We start from the raw sequence: 16,536 nt of genomic DNA, 5'->3' as shown, positions 1-16,536 counted from the left end.
TCTTAAAAATTTTACTAAAGATTTTACCAAATGTCTCACGTGTGGGACCTATATAGAATCTATATTGTATGGATCTCATACCCATATAAAATATTTGATAGAAATTTTAATAAAATTTTTAACATTACTTAATTTAAATTTAGTGATAAATTTAATTAAAGGTTGGAGATGCTTATGGGATTCCATTTGTTGGTTGTCATTTTCCAGTCCCAATAGCAGAGTTGTAATTACGAGTCTCATTCCCAATAAATACCCAGACTTGAATTTCCGCTTCGTCCAAATCGATGAGGACAACAATTTAATTTTTGTTTTTACTTGGCAAACCAAAAAAAAAATCTCAGGCCATGTTTGCTTTAATTTTAAAAAACTTATTTTAAATGTTTTTTGAAATAATAATGCGAAATTTTAAAATTTTATTAAATTTTTATCAAATGTCTCATATAAATATGGAATCCACATACTGTGAATCTTATACTCATGTAAAATATTTAATAAATGTAAAATATTTGATAAAATTTTAGGATTTCTAAGACTACTTTTTTCAAAAAAAGATTTAGTAAAAGAAATAAAAAAAATATATATACTTATCATTTCTATCACTTTCAAAAAAAGAATTTTAATTTTTTTTAACCTAAAACACAAACCGAAGGCCTCAATTTCTCTCTCTCTCTCTCTCTATACGGTTATTTGAGCTTGAGAGAGATGTCTCATCTGATGTCGTCTCATCTCCCACTGAATATTTATTGGAAAGGAACAGGCATGGCGCACTCTCTGTCTATCTCTGGTGAGTTTGTGGTCCTCCAACCGACCTCCGCAACATGACAAAGAGGGTGGACTTTGGTTTGATTTTTATTCCTATGATGATGTTGGACCAAGTCCAGTCTGGACTTGCCTACCCTTCTCAGAGCTGTAGTTGATGCTGAAGAAGATTGGCTCCTTCTAATCTGGTTTCTGGGTTTCCTCACAAAATGATCTGGCCTTAATTTCTGGCCAAGGAAATGATGCCATGTAAGTGATTCTTGTTTCTTTTGGATTATGTCTAGTCTAGTTTATCATACATGGTGTTTTTTTATTTTTTAAATTAATGTATTATATATGAATTACAATAACAACGAAGACCAAGTTGTTGGGTTAATGTGGATGAGGAATTTTATGATAGACGCTCAATTTTTTTTTTGGATATACAGATTACGAGCTTTAGTTACACTTTAGTTATAACATATTAATTGTTATTTTGATTATGATTGAATAATTGTTTATTTATTCCTCATTGATTTGTCTGCAACTAAATAGGATTGATTTATAAAAAGTTTACTAGATGGAAAATGTATGACACTTAAAAATGAATATATTCCCTTGGCATGGGGATATGCAGGGTGGGTTAGAGTCGGGTTTATTAGTAGTCCGCCAACCGAACAGAACATGTCGGGTTGGTATGCTGGTCAACAGTGGTCGACCGATCAGGTCTTTGAAATCGACCGAGCCAAAACTACGGTATGGCGGTCGGGGTCGATCGGAGACAACGAATGAATCGATAGCAGTAATGGAGCAAAAAATTGAGTGATATATATATATATATATATACGCACAGATTTAAGAGAGATTTACAACAGCAAAAAAATTAAAAATATATATATTTATATATCAAATCTAAAGTAAGATCTTTGAAGGAAATCACCACACGATATCTCAGATTTGGTTAAAACCTCCATCAATGCCTTCGTCTACGTCGTCATTATACTCACCATCGCCGTTAAAGAGTAAAATTCACCTAAGGGTGAAGGAAGTGAGGTGGGTGAGGGAGATCAGAAGTTTGATTGGGGATAGACAGAGAAAGAAACTGAGATAGAGAAGGTTGGGAGGTGAACAACTGAGAAATGATGGAGAGAGACGTAGGGATTAGAGCATCCGCACCAAATTCTTTAAAAATTTAGTCAAATTAAAACTATTTAATTGTTTTAGCTAGTCACTTTTTAACATTTATTATATCAAACTCTTTATTCTAATTTATTCTTATTAAATATTATTTTTTTATTGTGTTTGTCAGTCTTTTTTTTTTTTTTTTTTAATTAAATTGATCGGTTACCAGTCAAACAATTCTTAAAAAAAAAAAAAAAAAAAAAAAAATTTGTAGTTGATCGGTTGACCGACCAGACTTTGGACAGACATCCGGTAACACAAAAGTAACGATGAACAGTGTCTCACTTGTTATAACGAGTTACTATAGTCATAATAAATTTTGACGAGATAAAAACGAATTTAATAGAGTTGATTTTTTAAAATTTTTAACTAAAAAATAACTTTGAAAAACTTGATGAGATGCTCTTACTTCTTCCAAGGAGATTGAGGAATGTTGATAATTACAATCACATGAGCCAATGTAGCCACCTGTGTTTTATTTATATTTTATTCTCAATGTTCATAATTACAATCGCATCATCCAAAACCAATGTACTCACCTATGCTATCGTTATTTTTTATTATGGCCAATGGCCATTATTTAGAATCGTCACCGACCGTGAATTCAAAATTTTTTATTTTCACAGATTGCCACCAACCGTTCTAAGAATTGAAATCGACTGTAGCTTGACGGGTTCGGACGAGTCGAGCGGGTACATCGGGTTGTGCGGTCTATACACACTTGACATAAAGAGAATGAGTGGATAAGTCAAAAATTATGTGAATCGTTAATACTAATATTATGAAGTGACTTGAAATAACATAGAATTGTATTTTGACAAATAAAAAAAATCATTTTATTTCGACTATAAAAAAAGTCACTTCATGCTCTTGATTGAGTTTAAACTGTTATTGTAGAACTAGAGACACTGACTGTGGTGTTGTTTGCAGCTCTTTTTGCATCATGGCTGGCCATTACATTCTCTTTTATTGGCTTTTGTCATTCACTTCAAGTGCTAGTAATGGTCTCGTAATAAATTCTTCTAGACCCGAGGTTACCACGGCACATCGTGGTGTTGTTGCTGCTGATGATGGTCGATGTTCCAGAATTGGGAGGGATGTTCTTCGAGAAGGAGGTCATGCTGTTGATGCATCAGTAGCTGTTGCTCTTTGCTTGGGTGTTGTGAGCCCAGCTTCAAGTGGCATTGGTGGAGGCGCATTCATGCTTCTTAGGTTAGCCAATGGGACAACAGAAGCTTTTGATATGAGAGAAACTGCACCCATGAAAGCTTCAAAGGTACTCAGAATTGGTTATATCTTCTCCCTTTTGTTTTTGTTTATTTATTGAGGCTCCTTTTGTTCTTTTTGTTTGACAAATATGTTAATGGTAATCAATTCTAGGTGGAGAAAAAAAGAGAAATTTCACTGATAAGAACCCTCTTTATTATCTGTTTACCATGCCATTGTTGTTTTCTCTTTCCTTCATTATATTGAGCAGTCATATCTTTCAGGACTTAATCCTCGTCAATTAATTCAAGTTCTATTGATGGTTTTGTTTCATCAATTGCCAAGTCTTGTTTGCATTTGCATGACTACAAGTTGAAAGAGTTTGGATGCACCTAAGCTTTTTACTGGATGATCCACCATGTTGAAAATTTCCAAGCTGTATGAGTTTACCCTCTGATTATGTTAATTTGTTTGACATGCTCCTCCGTTCCAATTTTTTTAGTATACACCCTGGTTCTGGTAATGTAGTTGTCTACTATCTACTCTAGTTGGTAGTTCGGTGAGTCCCATTCTTGAGAGTTTTCTAGCTCAAACCTCGTTTGGAGCATAGAGTTGTTAGGTTAATAATTATTTTTCCCTTCATAGAGTGAACTAAAAGGATTCATGTAGCCAACCCCGCTTGATTGGGACACAAGGCTTAGTTTGGTTTGGTACACACTGGTTCTGGTTGTTGTTCTCTTACTGCCTATTTTGGTTTTCAGAAAAGGGGGAGGGTAGGACATAGATTTTGGCTTATTTAGGTGATGCAATACGGCACAAGAATGCCAATTAGGACATTTTCTTGTCAGCTTACTTTGTAGAAGCACAAGTTTTTTCTGTTTTTGTAAACTTTATGCACACGTGGCTTTACAATTTGTTTGCAAAGAAGTTGTCCTGCATTATTTTTTGCATCACTGATTGCTTATAAGTGTTTGTAATAGCAAAGTATAGAAAGCTCTGTTATGCTAAATTTAGGGCATGTACTTGCAGCCTACTTTGTAAAGGGCAGAAGTTTTATTTTTTAGGTGTCAATTTTATGCACGCGTGGCTATATGAATTGCAAAGAAGTTGTCCTGTATTAGTATTAGCTTTCACATCAATAATTACTTCTAGTGTTTGTCATGAGAAATTGTAGAAAGCTCCATTACACCAATTTTTGTATATGTTCATGGTAGCTCATCTTGCTTATCGTTTTGGCTTAAAGTGCATACTCCAGGAGTTAATAACTTCACAGTACTTGTTAATTTTCCTAAATATTCTGAATCCATTCTTTTGATTATACCACATCTAGAATATGTACTCTAGAAATGCTGCTCTGAAAACTAGTGGTGCACTCTCCATAGCTGTTCCAGGGGAACTTGCAGGCCTACACCATGTATGGGAACAATATGGAAAGCTTCCATGGAAGAGGCTTGTAAATCCAGCAGAGAAACTTGCAAGAAAGGGATTCAAGATTTCACCGTATCTCCACATGCAGATGGTTAAAACAGAAAAAGGTATCATGACAGATGAGGGACTTCACAACATATTCACATCAAAAGGAGCCCTCTTGCAGCCAGGTCACATTTGCCGTAACCGAAATCTTGCAAAGACACTATTAGAAATTTCAAAAAATGGCTTGGAAACCTTTTATAATGGATCAATTGGATTAAATTTGGTTAGAGATGTTCAGAATGCTGGAGGAATATTGACCATGGAGGACTTGCAACACTATCAAGTTAAACACAGAGAGCCAATCTCTGCGGACATTGTAGGGTTGAAAATACTTGGAATGCCGCCTCCTTCTTCAGGTGCTGCTGCTATGATACTAGTAAGTGTATCTCCTAACTAGAACCAAAAGGAGAGAAATGAATCTCTTTACATGCTTTCTCCTTCATTTGTCAATATAATAAAGGTTCATATAATGTGGCCTTTTTGTTTGTACTTCCAACAGGTGCTAAACATTCTTACTCAATACGGATTTCCTTCGGGTGTTTCTGGCTCCCTTGGGGTCCATAGAGAAATTGAAGCTTTGAAACATGCATTTGCTTTGAAGATGAATCTTGGCGATCCTGATTTTGTTAACGTCAAAAAGGTTCTATATGATATGCTCTCTCCAAAATTCGCAGCAAAGTTGAAGAAAACCATATTTGATAACATGACATTTGGTCCGAGTCACTATGGTGGACGGTAAGCAGTTTTGGTCAGTAAGGAAAATGACAGTTACATGGACTTAGGTATGAATATTGGGCACGGGTGTGTGTCCAAGCATTGGATCTTCCTAAACCAAAATATTAGATATTAGGTTATGCATCCAAAAGTTGGATATGGGTACGAGGATGTGCCGTAAACACTTGCATCTATTGTATATCATGTAATATTCTTAGATAAGATATAAATTGTTACTTCAAATTGTTCACCCAAACAAACACAAAAAAGAAGTCTACTTCAAATTAAATGAGATTTAGGGAAAATATGGAATTTATATCGCCCATTCGTGTAAGAAGCTAGCAAGCTTTCTTTAATGGAAAATGTGAGCTCCATTTCTTCAAACGTCATGTACAATTAGATGATCCAAATATCTAAATTGGATACTGATATCGGACACATATCCCACACCCTTACCCATATCATATATGGTGGACACGTGTCCAATGGGGTTAAGTAGAAGAGTCCGTGTAGCACAAAATATTGATTATCCAATAGATCGTAGTCCTTATTAGTTTTGTTCACCTTTCATTCTTATTAGGTGGAATCCAATCCACGATCATGGCACCAGTCACATTTCCATTGTAGACAGTCAGCGAAATGCTGTTTCCATGACCACTACTATCAACTCATACTTCGGCGCACAATTTCTGTCTCCAAGTACAGGAATACTTCTGAACAATGAAATGGATGATTTCTCCATCCCTGCTAATAGTTCTGTAGGAAATTCACCTCCAGCACCTGCCAATTCTGTCCATCCATTCAAAAGGCCATTGTCATCTATGGCACCCACAATTATCGTCAAGGTAATAATCTTCATTTAATTGTTTATGCTTATCTTGGTTTGTTAGTATCATGTTTACCAATGACTGGTTTATTAGTGACCACTACACCACTGCCTAATACCTTCATAGAAGCTGTTAAGCTTACGTTTAAATTTCTTAGCAATCTCAGATATTACATTCTGATGCAGTGGTTTTCTAGTTATGATATTTTGCTTGTCTAGGGAGTATTTATTTGACTATTTTGTGCAACATTTTCATTTTTTCTTCTTCCTTTTTTTGTTTTTTGTTTTTGTGCCTTTGCAGGGCGCACAGCTCAAAGCTGTTGTGGGTGCAAGTGGGGGAAGCATGATAATTGGTGGGACTACAGAGGTCTTCTTGAATTATTTTGCCAGGCGAATGGATCCACTTTCTTCTGTCATGGCTCCAAGATATTATCATGAGGTCATTTTTCAAACCCATTTACTCTTTTTTTTGGTATAAACTTGCTTTTCTTCATTTGTTCCACCTCATTACCTATCTTCTAATCTGACAAGAAATTATTTATGCAGCTAATACCTAATGTGCTGTATTATGAAAACTGGACAACTGTGATTGGTGACCAATTTGAAGCTCCTGCAAATATAAGAGCAGCCCTTAAAAAAAAGGGCCATATCTTACAAAGCCTAGCTGGTGGAACTATTTGTCAATTTGTAGTTCAAGAGCTAAAGGCTTCTTCAAAGTTTGGGGAGCTTGTGGCAGTAAGCGACCCAAGAAAGGGTGGATTTCCAGCTGGTTTCTGAATTTTCTTGGTGGTTTTAGGGAATCCAAAAAACTGGTTTCCTTCTATTATCTTTTACCTTTTTGGGTGGATAATTACCTACAAATTAGTGACATCAATAAATAGGTCCTTTTTCTTCTCAATATTTAGTTGAGTTGGTTTACTTCTAGAGACTAGAAAGCAGTTTGGAATGTATAGATGTCCTTTAGCTGTTTCTTTTGGTGTAGGCTGCGTCCATTTGAGAGGACCTCCTGTCTTCTTCTTGTTTCCTTCCTCTTTTATCAATAAAATTACTTTTGTTGCTGATAAAAAAAGAAAAAAGAATTGGTTTAGTTCTATGTCCTTAGCATAATTTGATTGCAATAATTTCAGCCATGAAAGTGTAGATCATAACAGAAGATACATGAATTACTTTTTTTTTCTTCTTAAATCACCAAAGGGAAAAAACTAACAAACAAAACTGTTCCTTCTAGGCAGTATATAAACTTTTTCTAATCAACATCCTAGGGTTGAATGAAATAAATAAACAATAAACCTTTTGCAAAGAAAATTTATTGTACGAGTAAAAAATAATCTTCTCGTATAATCCTGTTGATCAAGTCCGCGCTCCTCCAAACGTTGTTGCTTTACTCCCTGAAAACACAAACGTGAGCTAGTCGGCGAGTGTGTGCCGGATACGTCTCTGATGCCTAAGTCAGCAAAATAGACAAATAGACAAAAGCTCTGTGTATTCGAGAATCAAAGTTGTGTTACCTCTCCATAAATGATGTTGTGAGCTTTTGTAGGTTCCGTGTGGTACAATCTTGTAGGACTCTTATTTCTCCATGCAGAGTCCTCTTAGGAATTACTCTCCTGAAAGATAATGCTTATCCTTCAACACTCCCCTCACTGCTTAAACCAAGTGAGATGGTCCTAGCTCGGTGGTATGTCCAAATGACCGAGCTAGCATTACCATGGCACAATGACAATGTAACCAAGCTAACAATACTCATGTTACATTTATCCCGGCGCCTTATGTGTAACATGTACCTCGGCTTCGCCTGTAGACCGTGCTAACCATAGCGTACTTGGACCGAACTACTCAACAGCAAGGTCCTGAGTAGAAGCCAAAAATATCTCGGCTCAAGATGGTTTGACCGAGCTAACTATCACCGCGCCGACCGTGGTGACCGAGCTAACCACTAAGCTCTTTCGGACCGGACTATCTGCAAGGCTCCTCTGGACCAGACTAATTACAAGGCCCCTTTTACTCAGCCCTTCTTACTGTGGCCCATAGAATGGCTCATTACCCAGCTCGGCCCAATTTGCATATAAATTACCCTCTCAATTGCCCTTTAATTCCATCTGCGCAGCATGATAGGGATTACCTGTTACCAACCGAGCTAAAAAAAGCTTTAGCCTTCCAATCGAGGTAAAAAACTTTAGCCTTCCAACTGAGCTAAATTCACACCGTGCTACCAATCTGTTTGGTCAAAACGTCTCTTCAGTCTCTAACTGAATCGATTTCCATTCCAAGGACACGTGGCAGACTCTGATTAGCCCAATGCAGCTGTCACGCCATCTTCGTACTTCGCATTTTTTGAACAGTCCCGCCTTTTTGTCTTTCTCTCTACACAAAACAAACCCTTCGTTTTGAATCATACACTTCACTATTCATTTCCTTCTTTCTCTCTCTCTGAGCCTCCATCTCTCCTCAACCTTGCATTTGCAGAGCTCGTGTTTGTTGCTGCTACTACCTCCATCTTCAGTGCCTTCACCTTGAACTGGTAAGTGGTTCGAATCTTCTTTCTTTCTGTTGATTTCGTACCTCTTTTGCAACACAAAAGTATATTTTATTTGTATGTTTTTCAAAGCACATTCCACTTTTGCTTCCATATCTCTGGGAAAAACCACGCAATAGAACCACTTGATTTTTCGAATAATCTAAAAAATACCGTATTTGATCCAAAATCACACATCAACCGAATTAGGATACTATTTGTATTAGATGCAAGCCTAGCCACACCCAATAACCGCACTAAAACTTCACGCCATACTTGCGGTTTCCATAGGTTAGGGACCTTTTGTTTTTTTTTAACCGAGCTATCGAACCGTACTAGGTTTGCGCAATACCACGCTAGAAAAGCCTCAACCACCGACCGAGCTAAAACTTGGGGCTAAATCAGTTCCCTTAGTTCAAACCGAACTAAGAATGCTACCCCAAAGGCTCAACCAGGCTAAAGCCCCTTGCTTAAACCGAGCTAAGACTGGATAGTATCCCACGTAGCCGAGCTAGGACTTCTTTTATCTTGCCTATGTTTCTTGTAGCACGGTCCCACGATCTGTGCTTAACACCTTTCTTTTTCACTCTGCAGACTTAGGTCGGCCAGGCACTCTCTTCAACGCGTCAGTCAAGATACTCCATATAATCTCAACACCGAGCTAACACTTGTCGATAATTTATATATAATTAATGGAAAAGTATAGGTTCTTAGTAAACTCACCAGGTGCCATGGCCGGGTTCCAAAGGGACTACCATATCCCTGATGATGTCCATCTTACCTTAGCCGACCTAGATACCATACCCTGGGAAAACCCTGGCTTTGTTCCTGTAGACGCGCCCGTGGGCCTCGCTACAGTTCGGACTCGATTTATGTCACGGTTCTAAGTCTGAACCAAAGAGTCCAAATCCGGCAAATCGTTTTGAGAAAACAGATTTTTAGAAAAGAAGTGCCAAACATGGACTGCTTTGCCAGATACAGAGTCGCCACCTAAATATTTTATTTTGGGGGAATTTAGGAAACCCTGACTCGGTGCCAAAGGCCACGTGTCCGTCATCACCAAAGTTGGCTCGGCTCGGGAACTTGGGTACGATTGGGGAAGGTCAGCTATGAGCACCCCCTCTCGCCCGATTCGAAGATCGGCCTCTACTAACTGTGATATCCGTTTTTGAAAACATTATGTGTTCTTATTCCGGTTATTAGCCTAGAATTACTATGTTATGCGCACAACAAACAAGTATAGACCAAATCGCCTAAATTGGAATAAAACATAGCATGTTTGTTTTGAAAAATTGTTTGCTACTCGCAAGTAGACTAAAATGCAGGTTTTGCCACCCTCGAGTGGGCTTTAGAAAAGATGGTTTTTGCCACTATTTAGTGGGCTTAAAATTCATAGTTTTAATGCGTTATCCCAATTTAGGTAATTCAACCTCCATCCACAGGCATTCAAGCAGTTATATCACATAAGCAGCTAGCCTCATGGTAATCATGCAATTATGGCAACACTCACACGCATGCGGCATGCTAAAGCATAAAAGCTCACCTAGTACTCCAAGCCAAAACAGAAACCAGTTAGTAATCACATACATGATCCTAGTTCATGTTAAGATGGCTAATGTAACACATGCGGAATGTCACTAGAGTAGGCTCGGCTAGTCTATAAATGACATGTGAAAATGGACAAGTAGCATGTATTCAAGTTAGATTTGAAATACTTATGCAGTTAGTATGATGCGCCGAGCCTGGTGCATGCAATACTGATGAATGATGCACGCATGCATAGCATAAGGTATGCTAAAGTAAACATGTCCTAATAGCAACCATCAAAAGCAGGTAAGTAAAAGGGAGAAAGAAGTGGGGGTTGGAAGACATGCACACACACACCCACGCTTATTACAAATTCACCCTCGCTCGGAGGGACCAAAAGAATAATACAAATTAATTAACCTACAAGCTAATTAATTATTAAAGACCAATTAATTAATTAACAAATTAACTAATCTAATGAAAGCAGTAAACGGCCTCGGGAAGAGGGCCCGATGCAATGCGCGCTCGACTCCGCTCGAAAAGTCACTGCCATGCACAAGTTTGCCTCTGCTTTGACTGTTCTGCTTCTCTGAAAATTGCACAACTTCCAAGGTTGCTTCTCTGAGTGTTGTGGGACACTACCGGCTGAGTGAGATCATCACCGGCCATTTAGAATGGTCATCGGCTAAACATTGTGCTCTCGGCCAAACCTGTTTTGCCGGTCGGCACTAAACACTGCCGGTCGGCAGAAAGTTCCTGCAGAAACCTGCTTGACAGCAGCAGAGGGCAGACAAGGCATGACAATGTATTTCAAGCAAATGTATGCACCAACCACACTCCCTATCATGCAAGGGACTCAAGGGAGCATGGCCCTCGACCCTCGGGCCATCAATCACGCATTTTAATGCATGATAGCCCAAAAGTCAAGTGTGCAACTTCGATATCAAATGAAATGCAAGCACAAAACACATCAAAGGGCCCCAACCCCTATCATGGTTGATCAAGAGGCAAAGGATGCATGCTCAATGAAATGCAACCTAGGCATGTGAGCTAAGTGTGCAACATGATCATGCAAACAACAAAACTATGTGCAATAGGCACATGAACTAAACAAGTAAGCATGCAAGGCATATAACATCAATGTTAATGACACACATGCAATAACATGAAAGGCATAACACATGTAAATATGCAAAGCAACTTAATACAAGAAGCATGCCAAATGCGATGACACTTAAACATGCAACATGTAAATAGGCTAAGTACCTAAACATACAAACATGTATAGCATGCAACAACATGCCAAAGGGATGGTCTTAAACTAATTTGGACAGCTCTCTACTAGGTCCAAAACAGCGGCCAAATGTCATGGAAATGAGGGCCAAAACACATATAAGCATGCATGCACACAAGGTCCAACACTTAGGCACCAAAAGAGCAACTTCGAAGCGCACTTAAAAGAGGATAAACATGGATACATGGCATGCATAGAAAACTCTGAAATCATGTCATAGAAGGTGCAAAACCAAGTAAACATTTCAAGCTAAGCATGCAACGATGGTCTAAAACTCAAGGCAAGCCGAGGGGGGGTTACATGGTAGCTATACAAAGCTAAGCATGGATGACCTGAATGACCCAAAACAGACCTCAAGCACACTAAAACATGCATAAAAGCTTCACAAAGCTAAGCCAAAACAAGTAAGCATAGTGGTCTAAATGCTAGATACATGTTAAGGCAATTTCATGGCATTACAAGACAAGTATGCAAAGAAAGCATGGTGTGTCTAAACCAATTAAAAATAGTGCTATATCATGGCAAAATAAGCACAAATAACACTTAAGACATGGCCAACATGAACTTAAAAATGGTGCTCACACATGAGGCTAAAATGGCATTTTTTGAAGACAACAAGGAGAGGGGATGGGCTTCTCCTTCTTAGGATCTTAAACCACCATCCTCACCACTGAAATCCCTCAAGATTTCAGTGGTGAGGAGGCCCAAACAAGGTGGTCCCGAAACTCACCAAAAATAGCACAAAATGGGGCCAAACAAGGCCTAAGAGGGGGTAAACGACCCCAAACACAAAAGTGACCTTAATGAAGTATCTTAAACACAAAAAAACAGAACTTTTTTATGTTATACATGAAGCTCAAAACAGCAAGCAAGATAGGCTAAAAGTGTGTGCAAAAACGGGGAATAAAGAGGAAAAATGGGTTACCTTTGTAGCCAAAAGGGGACAGCAGCCTCTAGACCCAAAAATGCAACCCTCAACCTCTGAAAACAAGACCCAAGAACCTCCAAGTGATGATAGAAGTGTTGTGCTAGGAGGTGTAGTTCAAGTGGCCAAGAACTAGACCCTTTTGGACCCTCTAACCCACCCAAATATAGAGAGAGAGGGAGATATATAGAGAGAGTGGTATATATATCTTATTTATCAGATTTTCTAACCCCTAAAATGGAAGGAGAAGCTCTCCTTATATAGAGAAACCAATAGGGCCAAGCTTCTCTTAGAAGCTTTGACCAAAAAGGCCAAGCTTCTCTTAGAAGCTTGGAGCAAAAGGGCCAAGAAGGCCAAGCTTCTTGGAGAAACTAGACAAAAGGGCCAAGCTTCTTGGAGAAGCTAGACAAGAATTCAAGAGGTGCAAGCTTCTCTTGGAAGCTTAGAAGGGTTCAAGCTTCTTGGAGAAGCTACAAAAAGGGTCAAGCTTCTTGGAGAAGCTAAAAAGGATCAAGCTTCCTCAAGAAGCTAAAAAAAAAGTTCAAAAGGGTCAAGCTTCTTGGAGAAGCTAAAAAGGTTCAAGCTTTCTCAAGAAACTAAAAAAAGTTCAAAAGGGTCAAGCTTCTTGGAGAAGCTAAAAAGGTTCAAGCTTCCTCAAGAAGCTAAAAAAAGGTTCAAGAGGGTCAAGCTCCCTCAAGAAAAGGTCTCGGCTAGGAAAAGCGGCCGATTGATCAGAAACAGTGGCCGGCCGACCAAACACAATGCCGACCGACCATCAATAGTGTCGACCGGCCATAAAAAATGGCACGGTGGCAAGGAAACAAAGCCGGTGGCCTCAAGCCATGGCCGGTGAGGTGTGGGGATGGCCTACAAGCTACTTCTCACCCTCAGAAGGAAAACAACAAGTGTTTGGTGCAAAACCAGACACAAAACAGTCGAGTCGAGAGATCCTGAGGCAGGGCGCGTAGCCGAGACCTCCGGGAACTCAAGACGAACACGAACAAGGATGATCACCGAGTGTTCAAACGATGACGTCCAAGTCTTGAGGACGGTCAAAAATGGGGTGTCTACAGTTCCCTTTACACTTCTTTCCATTGTAGAAACCGGACTAAAATTCCCTGTATAGCCCCTTCTATGCAAGTTCCTCAGACAAACCAACCTCTGCCCTACCCAACTTTCCACAAATTCCTAGCGCATAATAAATGGCATCGCCGAGCTAAATCGCCGGGCTGGACTTAACCTCGGTTTAGCCGAGCTTTTCCACCAATACTCCATAGGATCAAATGAAGATGGTTGGGTTTACCATTTAAGAATAAGGCGCCGGCGTGAAAAAATAATAAAAAATACCCCGGATAAGGATGTCAATGATGATGATTTTTTTCTGGGTTTTTGGGAATTTTGAAGACCATGAGGCCTAGATCCTAGGTGACTGAATAAACTGGGACAAAGGAGTCGCCGGTATAATTACCTCGGCTTAGTTTTATACTTTCTTTTGCCTCGTTTTCTTACGTTGAACTGTACTGACTGTTGTCTTTTTTACTTCATGCAGATTTGAACTTTCTCAAGTCCCAGTACAGCTACCCCAACTTAAACACACTTCGCGCCACGCTGCGATATCCCAATAGAAGTTGGGCCGAACTACTAGATTTTGAACCGAAGTATAGACACAGTAGTAAACAAAAGACCAGGGTAACTGACTTTTTGTTGGAAGCCTCTCCTGAATCGGATCCAACCTTGCCTCAAATCAACCTGACCCATTGACTGCTGAACAAGAAATGGCCAAAAAGAGAGTAGTAAGAGCCCTCCTAACCGAAACAAACCAGCCCAAGATACCACCGACTGGCCAAACACAAGAGGCCGTGGTAGCCCTGCCAACCCATCAGCCTTTAACATCTCTGGCAAGTAAGCGTGCTCAGACTTCCACCACCGAGCCACGCCTTGTCGACGAAGATGAAACCATCCTTCCCCAAACCTCTCCACCTAGCCCACAACCGGAGCGTGCTCACTAAGCTAGCTCTTCTAAATGGGCACCAAAGATCACTTTTCAGAACCGTGCTATCACTGACTCTGATTCAGTGGTCGCCGAAAAAGACCATTTGATGGTTTTCAATCTTGCTAAAAGCGTTTGCCTTCCAGCCGACATGGAGCACCACAACCATCTCATCGAGCTGAAGGCCATTCACTCGGCCACAAAATCAATGGTGCTGGTAAGTTGCCCCTTCACTTTTTTTCAATTTGTTCATCTTTCTGTTCGGTTTTACTAAAAAGCTTCTTACCACCCTTTTTTAGGCCATGCAGAAAAACCACATCGCTCACAAGCGTGTGTTGGAACTGCGTAAGTCAACAAGGTGGGCCATGGCAGAGGCCAATGCCAAAACCGCTGAACTGGAAGAGGCGAAGAAGCAAATAGCCAAGCTACAAACCGAGAGAGTTCGTCTGACTAGTCTTGTCAGCTCGGCTGAAGCAGAGAAGTAACAGGCGGCGACCGTGATAAAAGATAAATATTTGCGCGAGCTGGCCAAGCTCGAGGGAAAAAAGAATGCCGAGATAACCGAGCTCGAGAAGAAGGTCAAAGATGCGAAAGACCGAGGTTACAAGGAGGGGGAGGCCACATACATCAAGCAATGTGAGGCTGCAAAAGATCTATTCTTCAAATGTGGATGGACGGCGACTGCGGTGCAGCTCGGTCATGGCCCAGAGACCGAGGTTTTCCTCAACCCTCTTCCATATTTCATACCGAGCTCTATGGCGAAGTACACTGCTGCCATTCAGCAAAAATTTCTACAAGACGAGGACGAAGATTCTGCTTCAGAAGACAACACCCAGCCCGGTCGCTAGTCTTCCTCCCCAACTCCAGTGGCCTCCATCCCGCCTTTGCCTGCTGCGACTGATGCAGTGCTTTCAACCGAGCTTGACCTAGAAGTGCTTGCCACAATCGAGCTACCTCTAGGTGAAGACCGAGTTTTTGTGGATGCTGATTTGGATGACCTCTTCTCCTGATTTGTCTTTTTGTCTAGTAAAAGAATTTGTAACCGGGCTATGGCCCCATCTTTTGTACTTTGACTTTGCATTATTAATGAAATCATCTTTTGTTTTTCCTCAACTGTCTGTTCGGTTTACCTCTATGCTTGTATTTACTTTCCCAATATAATCTGAATGAAGTAAATTTTCTGGCCGAGATATTTATCCCGGTCTTAACTTTGCAATCTAATCTGGCCATACCTGCCAACCTCTTCAGCCTAGATCTTTATCTCAGCTGAAGAACAACAAGTGTTGGTTTTTCCAGCCAACCTCTTCAGCCTACATCCTTATCTCGACTGAAGAATAATAAGTGTTGGTTTTTCCAGCCAACCTCTTCAGCCTAGATCCTTATCTCGGCTGAAAAGCAACAAGTGTTGGTTTTTCCAGCCAACCTCTTCAGCCTAGATCCTTATCTCGACTGAAGAACAATAAGTGTTGGTTTTTCAGCCAACCTCTTCAGCCTAGATCCTAATCTTAGCTGAAGAGAGATCAAAGTTGGTTTTTCCTGCCAATCCTGAGTGGAGTGTTTGGTTATTCCTGTCAAACGTCCTGCAGCCTGGATCCTTATCCTGGGTTTAGAAAGGGTGTTGGTTATTCCAACCAACCTCTAAGTTGGTTATTCCTGCCAACCTAGAGTAAAATGTTTGGTTGTTCCTGCCAAACGTCCTGCAGCTTGGATCCTTATCCTGGGCTTAGGAAGGGTGTTGGTTATTCCAGCCAACCTCTAAGTTGGTTATTCCTGCCAACCTAGAGTAAAGTGTTTGGTTATTCCAGCCAAACGTCCTGCATCCTGGATCTTTATCCTGGGCTTAGGAGAGGTGTTGGTTTTTCCAGCCAACCGCTTCAGCACCAATCCTAATCTTAACTGAAGAGAGTGCAAAGTTGGTTATTCCGGCCAACTATGCTTTCAGTGCCCCTAGCTTACTAAAATAATCTTTTACAGAAGGAAACAATCTATGCTAAAAAGAAACTACTTATTTTATTTGAGAAAGGAAAACTACAAGTATGTTTAAAGAAAAAGCTAAAAATAAAACAGTTTGAGATTGGCAGTGTTCCATGGCCTAGGAATGGCTTTGTTGTCCTTGTCTTCCAAGTGGTATGCCCCTTTTCCTGCT

The 16,536-nt window shown here is 40.0% G+C and overlaps 1 protein-coding gene across 3 annotated transcripts; it reads left to right on the top strand.

Moving 5' to 3' along the window:
- Positions 1-278: 278 nt before the first annotated feature.
- Positions 279-7,108, top strand: LOC114301340 (glutathione hydrolase 1). 3 transcript variants are annotated; one of them, XM_082889544.1, is made up of 8 exons: positions 717-1,008; positions 2,547-2,679; positions 2,851-3,196; positions 4,457-4,975; positions 5,099-5,334; positions 5,894-6,158; positions 6,441-6,578; positions 6,686-7,108. In XM_082889544.1, the coding sequence occupies exons 3-8, from the start codon at positions 2,864-2,866 to the stop codon at positions 6,914-6,916; spliced, it is 1,722 nt and encodes a 573-aa protein (XP_082745670.1). In that variant the 5' UTR covers positions 717-1,008; positions 2,547-2,679; positions 2,851-2,863; the 3' UTR covers positions 6,917-7,108. The 3 variants fall into 3 exon arrangements, with proteins under 3 accessions (XP_082745667.1, XP_082745670.1, XP_082745674.1); XM_082889548.1 differs by having other exon boundaries at positions 774-1,008; positions 2,547-2,612; XM_082889541.1 differs by lacking the exon at positions 2,547-2,679 and having other exon boundaries at positions 279-1,008.
- Positions 7,109-16,536: the final 9,428 nt, after the last annotated feature.

This window comes from Camellia sinensis, chromosome 1, assembly GCF_055761805.1.
Source record: "Camellia sinensis isolate YWXY chromosome 1, ASM5576180v1, whole genome shotgun sequence".
NCBI classification, from domain to species: domain Eukaryota; kingdom Viridiplantae; phylum Streptophyta; class Magnoliopsida; order Ericales; family Theaceae; genus Camellia; species Camellia sinensis.
Note: the sequence above shows the minus strand (reverse complement) of the source record. Positions and strands in the feature narration are given on the sequence as shown.

What these genes read in the sequence shown, in the direction of transcription:
- LOC114301340 (XM_082889541.1), top strand. Translation starts at nt 2,864, where the DNA reads ATGGCTGGCCATTACATTCTCTTTTATTGGCTTTTGTCATTCACTTCA. An exon ending in CACCCACAATTATCGTCAAG is followed by an intron (nt 6,159 to 6,440) that starts GTAATAATCTTC and finishes GTGCCTTTGCAG; the next exon opens with GGCGCACAGCTCAAAGCTGT. An exon ending in CTCCAAGATATTATCATGAG is followed by an intron (nt 6,579 to 6,685) that starts GTCATTTTTCAA and finishes TTATTTATGCAG; the next exon opens with CTAATACCTAATGTGCTGTA.